This window comes from Microchirus variegatus (genome assembly GCF_963457635.1).
Source record: "Microchirus variegatus genome assembly, chromosome: 18".
Classification (NCBI taxonomy): Eukaryota; Metazoa; Chordata; class Actinopteri; order Pleuronectiformes; family Soleidae; genus Microchirus; species Microchirus variegatus.
In genome coordinates this window covers 23905957-23913286 of record NC_139819.1, presented here as the reverse complement: position 1 = coordinate 23913286, position 7330 = coordinate 23905957, and the positions used below count along the sequence as shown (strand labels likewise).

Here is a 7330-nt window from a genome sequence, read left to right as displayed (position 1 = left end):
AATTAGCATCAATGTGACACGTACGTTAGTGACTTTAACGTAAACACACAACAATATTATTATTCTCACTTTGGCCCATTTGTACACAATTACACATTTTATGTAGATTTGTGTAAAGTTTTGTGTAAAGTTTTATGTAAAGTTTTGTGTAGTTTTTTGTCACGTTTTGTATAAAGTTTTGTGTACTTTTATGTAGTTTTGTGTAAAGTTTTATGTAGTTTTGTGTAAAGTTCTATGTAGATTTGTGTAAAGTTTTATGTAAAGCTTTGTGTAAAGTTTTATGTAGTTTTGTGTAAAGTTTTGTGTACTTTTATGTAGTTTTGTGTAAAGTTTGATGTAGTTTTGTGTAAAGTTTTGTGTAAAGTTTTGTGTACTTTTATGTAGTTTTGTGTAAAGTTTGATGTAGTTTTGTGTAAAGTTTGATGTAGTTTTGTGTGAAGTTTTATGCAGTTTTGTGTAAAGTTTTATGTAGTTTTGTGTAAAGTTTCTTGTAAAGTTTTATGTAGTTTTGTGTAAAGTTTCTTGTAAAGTTTCATGTAGTTCTGTGTAAAGTAACAATCTAACACTATTCTCATCTGATCTGTCTCTAAGTGTGTGTTGGTGTGATGTGAGTGTTTGTCCACTAGAGGGCATAGTTCACCTTCCTTCCTTTACTGTCACCGCTTCTCTCACCTCTGACGTGACGTCACTCAACTGTTTTCAGACAAACATTTTATGATATTATAAAATCAAATGATATAAAATGATGTTACATTATATTATAATGTAATTTACTCCATTATATTACTTTATATTATTATATGATACTATGTAGTGTGTGTGTGTGTGTGTGTGTGTGTGTGTGTGTGAGAGAGAGAGAGAGAGAGAGAGAGAGAGAGAGAGAGAGGGACGGTGTGTGTGTGTGTGTGTGTGTGTGTGTGTGTGTGTGTGTGTGTGTGTGTGTGTGTGGGTGTGTGTGGGTCAGTGTCAGTGTGGAGCAGAGACGCGCAGCACGAGGACACTCTGAGTCTGGACATCCATCCATGGAGATCCCACAGCAGCAGGTGGTCACAGCAGGAGGAGGACCAGGAGCAGAAGGAGGACCAGGACCAGGATCAGGACCAGGACCGGCACCAGGAGCAGGTGGCGTGAGCCTCCGCGCGCTCACCGGCTGCGTCCTGTGCGCGCTGATCGTGTCCACGCTGCTGGGGAACACGCTGGTCTGCGCCGCAGTCATCAAGTTCCGCCACCTTCGCTCCAAAGTCACCAACTCGTTCGTGATCTCTCTGGCGGTGTCGGACCTGTTCGTGGCGGTGCTGGTGATGCCGTGGAGAGCCGTGTCCGAGGTGGCGGGAATCTGGCTCTTCGGCCGCTTCTGTGACACGTGGGTGGCCTTTGACATCATGTGCTCCACCGCGTCCATCCTCAACCTGTGCGTCATCAGCATGGACCGGTACTGGGCCATCTCCAGCCCCTTCAGGTACGAGCGCAAGATGACGCGCAGGTTCGCCTTCCTGATGATCGGGGTCGCGTGGACTCTGTCCATCCTCATCTCCTTCATCCCCGTGCAGCTCAACTGGCACCGCGCGCGCACGGACAACCTGACCGCGCGCAACCCGGACGACTGCAACGCGAGCCTGAACCGGACCTACGCCATCTCCTCGTCCCTCATCAGCTTCTACATCCCCGTGCTCATCATGGTGGGCACGTACACGCGCATTTTCCGCATCGCGCAAAACCAGATCCGGCGCATTTCGTCCTTGGAGAGGGCGGCGGGGCCGCGCGCGCCGAACCAGCGCCTGCACCGCGCGTCCACGCACGACGAAAGTTCTCTGAAGACCTCGTTCAAGAGAGAGACGAAGGTCCTGAAGACTCTGTCCATCATCGTGGGCGTGTTCGTCTGCTGCTGGCTGCCCTTCTTTGTCCTCAACTGCATCGTCCCGTTCTGTGACGCGGACACGGCGGGAGCGCCACCTTGCGTCAGCGACACCACCTTCAGCATCTTCGTGTGGTTCGGCTGGGCCAACTCCTCCCTGAACCCGGTCATCTACGCCTTCAACGCGGACTTCCGGAAGGCCTTCTCCACCATCCTGGGCTGCAGCAGATACTGCGCCACCTCCGCGGTGGAGGCCGTGGACTTCAGTAACGAGCTCGTGTCCTATCACCACGACACCACGCTGCAGAAGGAGCCGTGCGTGAGCGCGCCGGGCCCCGGGGCCGCGAGGATCAGCGCCGCGTGCGCGCCACCGCAGCCGCAGACGCAGCCACCGCCGCACGCGGCCGCTGCCGCTGCGCTACACAACTTTGACGCAGTCTCTGCGCTTTCTGACGAGTCTCAGAGGCTGCGCGGCTCTCTGCCGCCCTCTGTCCTGCAGTACCAGTGCGAGGCGGAGATTTCCCTGGACATGATCCCCTTCAACTCCTCTGGACCCACGGACTGTTACGTCATCCCGGGTCAGATCCCGGACCTGTGACGAGACTCTGAGGGTGAGAGCGCCCCCTGCTGCCGAGAGAGAGGCTCTCAGTGAAAACGTGAAGATCTACGATATCACGTGATCACGTTTTTATCTTCACTGTTAGACAGACTTTGTAAACCACTCACTCTCCCACACCAAAGTCCACAGAGAAAACCAGATTTTAGCTCACATGGACACAGGAGCTGCTGGTCCTCTGCTGCCTCGTGTGGTCACTTTGTGTCACTGAGTTAAGTCTAAAGTCAATATTTTAAAAGCTGAATTCACTAAAATCAGTCATTGTAACTTGGACTTTGGTGTGGGAGAGTGAGTGACTTTGGTGTGTGAGAGTGAGTGACTTTGGTGTGGGAGAGTGAGTGACTTTGGTGTGAGAGTGAGTGACTTTGGTGTGTGAGAGTGAGTGACTTTGGTGTGTGAGAGTGAGTGACTTTGGTGTGGGAGAGTGAGTGACTTTGGTGTGTGAGAGTGAGTGACTTTGGTGTGGGAGAGTGAGTGACTTTGGTGTGAGAGTGAGTGACTTTGGTGTGTGAGAGTGAGTGACTTTGGTGTGTGAGAGTGAGTGACTTTGGTGTGTGAGAGTGAGTGACTTTGGTGTGTGAGAGTGAGTGACTTTGGTGTGTGAGAGTGAGTGACTTTGGTGTGTGAGAGTGAGTGACTTTGGTGTGTGAGAGTGAGTGACTTTGGTGTGTGAGAGTGAGTGACTTTGGTGTGTGAGAGTGAGTGACTTCGGTGTGAGAGAGTGAGTGACTCTGGTGTGGGAGAGTGTGTGGGAGAGTGAGTGACTTTGGTGTGGGAGAGTGAGTGACTTTGGTGTGGGAGAGTGAGTGACTTTGGTGTGGGAGAGTGAGTGGTTTATAAACTTCAGTTCCCTGTTGTTAAAGTCTGTCTAACAGTGAAATAAAGACGTAAACGTGTTCCTCAGACGTCGTAGACTTGTCTTGATGTCGATTTTATCAAATAAAAAAATCTCATGTAACAGGAAACTGAAGTTTATAAACCACTCACTCTCCTACACCAAAGTCCATAGAGAAAACCAGTGATTTTAACATCACAGCACACAGGAGTTCACAGGAGTTGTTGATCCACTGCTGCCTCCATCACTGAGTTACAAGGTCTTATTTTAGTGAATTCTTCATTTTAAATTTAGACTTGCGTTAGTGACACAAAGTGTCCACAGGAGGCAGCAGAGGAGCAGCAGCTGCCGTGTCTTTAATCAGTCGTTAGCGCTTGTTAGCAGATGTGAAAACCGTGTCCTGCTGTTGTTGAAAAGCAATCGCTGACAAACACCTGCAGACTTTCTCAGATCTCAGCTGTTTGACGTCTTCTCTCCTCACGTTTAATCGATCCTTCACTTTAATGACAGTCAAACCAACAGAATGGTGTGTCCTCACTGACATGAAGGTAAAGGCCTCACGTTTCCTCACAGACGTGACGACAGGAAAACATCAGAGTGAGTTCAGACCTCACACACAATCAAAGAGGATTCTTCATCTCCTGGACTTCAGAGGAGAGTGGACCACGCACACACACTTTCTCCATGACCTTTGACCTCTAAGAGCAGCTAAAAGCTTCAGCTGGAAACTCAATAGTCACGAGTGATAACTACGCCCCCTGCTGGCAGAACGAGAGCAGAGGGAAAAAAAAAAATCAACAGGAGCTGCCAGGTGTGGCACCATGAATGCGACAGGGTTAATGACCTCATGTTAAGCTAATTAGCTTAGCTAATGTTAGCGGTTAAAGAGGACAGAGACATTTGATCAGGTCAACAAATTTTTTATTCAAGATCTCCAAGGATCCACCAGCAGGTTCACTCTGAAACACAAGAGTCAGGTCACATGATCAAACACTTTTTAAATTTAAAAACATTTTTTTTTTTTTTTTTTTTAAAAAGACCAAAATCCTCAGTCTTTACCCAAGATCTTCTGTTCCTGTTGAGGCTGAGGCTCCACGACCTCGTCTTCAGGCTCAGAGACGACCACTTCTGGTTCCGGGTAGAAGTACGGGTTGTACTTCATGCTGGACAGGTACTGCCTTGCTCGCCGGTATCCGTCTCTGGTCTGGAAGATGTAGGACGACGGAGGCAGCGGAGGAGACGTGTCGGTGCTGCTCTGTGGAGCTGCAGCCTCAGGACTCGAGGACCAGGGGTCGCGGACGGGGAAGCGAACGCGTGGAATCTCCCAAACGCTCGGGTCGAACACCGCCCAGGACTGAACCCACGGCCGCTCAGTTTCAGGAGGAGAGTCGTCGACGCCGTCGTCAACTGAAACCTGTGAGATCTGAGGCTGTTGCTGCAGATCAGGAGTCTTCTTCTCTGAGACGGGAGGAGGAACTGGAATCTTTGGGAAAGGAGGACTTAGGAAGCCCAACGCTGCAGACTGTCCAGGGTTAGCTTTAGCTTTAGCATCGGGCTGCGGGTCAAACGGCACAGACGTCCGTGGACGGAGAGCTCCAGACCTGAGCTGAGGCGACGCTGGACCTCCTCTGTGGTCCCAGAACCTGGCCGGAGGGTTCCTGTGACCTGTGGAACACGTTTGAAAAGCGTTTGAGCGCAAACGTTCAGTTTGACTTTGTTCACAGAGAAGCTTTTTCGTCTTTACCTTTGTTCGTCGCAGGGAAAGTGAAGACGCTGCTGAAACACAGCAGACAGATCCAAGAGATCCTGAGGAGACAAAGACACACGAGTTACAGCAAATATACAAGAAATACAAGAAATACAAGAAATACAAGAAGAACCTGAAGAACCTGAAGAACCTCACTGACCTTAAGACAAGCTCCATGTTTGAGTGGCGTGAGCAGCTGGTGATGATGATGATGATGCTCCTGATGCTCTTATACTGCTGCTCTGCTTCAATCACAGTCATCAACGACACCTGACGCTCGTCAGGGAGAGAGGGCGGAGCCTCCACAGACAAGAGGGCGGTGCCAATCCCATCAGACACAGGTTGAAAGGTGGAGTCACAGCCTGGACAGTTATTGTCATTAAAAAAATGTTGCTCAGTTTTTGTCAGACCTGGAAATGACGATGTTCTCCAACGTCTTTGTTTTTGTCCACAAACCAAAATGATTTCTTTGTTTTCATGGAGCAAAGAAACAATGTTCACATTTAAGAAGCTGAAACGATCAGAAATGATGTTTTAATCATGAAAAAAGCTCTGAAGTCACAGAGACAAACAAACATTCAGAGCTTTGACTGAGTTTGACCTTTGACCTTCGCTTTTCCTTGTGTCTCATGGAGATATTTTTTTTTTTGTTAAACTCATCTTAAAACACATTTTTATTCTTCTGCGTTCAACTCAGCATGAGACTCTGCTCTTAAACATTTTTATTGTTTTATTGTTTTTATTTTGTCTCCTGTGTTTTTTGTGCCATGTTTACAATATTTATTGTATTGTTAAGCACTTTGTACCAGCTATAGCTGCCTAAAGTGCTCTATAAATAAAGTTGAGTTGAGATAATAAATACACCCAATAAAAAGGACTTCAAAATATATCAAAACATGACAAATTTGAGTCGTGTTCTTTTATTTTAAACTGTGTCATGTCTAACAAAATGATAGAAAATCATCACGAGGGGACAAAAATCACATACATTTATTTGCTGCTATGGTGTTCTAGGGTGAAGATCCTGGACTGTTCCTTTAATGTGGGATGAAATGAGGCATAAACGAGGGCGATTAAAGTCCGAGCTGTGGAGAGAGAACAGAGGAGTCTTTGAGTGTTGAGAGGAAATGAGTCGACGCTGGTTTTCATCCTCTCACGCTGCTCTTCTGTCATCAGCAACGCTCGCAATCTCCCTCCGTGATGATGATACGGCGCTGATTGCCGCTCTCGCTCGGCCTTCAAGAGCCTCTTATGAGCAAACATCACCCGTCTGCTGTGAACTCCAGAGGTCAAGAGGTCAGCGCCGAGCGGCGAAGAGATGGCGCGCCGCGGAAACCACAGTCATTATGTCACGTGACGACGTGTGACTGTGTATTCATATCTGCCATTTAATCAAATGTCCTCAGTGGATTATTTTCACCCTGGACTTCGTTTATGTTCGAGTTAACAATGACGTCAGTGTGAAAAACCTTTCTGCCTTCACAATAAAAGCAAAACTCTATCGAGTGTCCAATAAATGTGCTGAATAACAGCGCTATACTCCAGAGCCACTGAGATCTGGACCACATCAGAACCTCGCTCCTGTTCTACGTTTCAAGCAGATCGGGCGATGAACGGCAAAGTTAGAGGCCACTTCCTGTTTAAAATTGTGCGACTTCCTGTCAGGTCAAAGGCGTGTCAGTAAACGTGTTCAGAGGAGTTCCCTCGTCTCACATGTCGTGTTCCGTGCAGATCCGTCAACGTACAACAAAGTTAGAGGCCACTTCCTGTTCAAAATGGTTTGACTTCCTGTTCGGAGGTTTATATGATGTTATCTCTTGCGACCAGGGGGCGCTGTCTTTCAAATTGAATGCTTTCATATGGACACCTTCAGGGCCAGAAAATCATCGGTCCGATCACCTTTGCCTCAGAGAAAAAGTTTGTTTGTTTTTGTCGCAGAATTCCGACATAATTTGCGCCGTTGTCATGGCAACGCGATGTAACGATACGTGGAGATATTCAACACACTCCATCTCCCGCGTGTTTCGAAACGGTTTCGATACGATGATCCCTGTCAAAGTTACAGGTCACTTCCTGTTTCGGGCATTCCGCTTCCTGTATGGCCTTGGTTCGGCACTGCACAAGTAAACGTTGATTTGAGAATAGAATAGAATAGAAACGTTGTTTGTGTGACACCAAGGAAATGTTTCTTCGAGACGTTAAAGACATTAGAAGAAAAAAAAAAAAATATATATATATATATATATATATATATATATATATTTATATATATACGTA

The 7330-nt window shown here is 47.2% G+C and overlaps 1 protein-coding gene across 1 annotated transcript; it reads left to right on the top strand.

The window, feature by feature from the left end:
• Positions 1–1121: 1121 nt before the first annotated feature.
• Positions 1122–2453, top strand: LOC310939914 (D(5)-like dopamine receptor; the record flags this gene model as incomplete). The annotated part of the gene is made up of 1 exon (XM_083904781.1): positions 1122–2453. Exon 1 carries the CDS (start codon positions 1302–1304, stop codon positions 2451–2453), a length of 1152 nt encoding a protein of 383 aa, XP_083760907.1. The 5' UTR covers positions 1122–1301.
• Positions 2454–7330: the final 4877 nt, after the last annotated feature.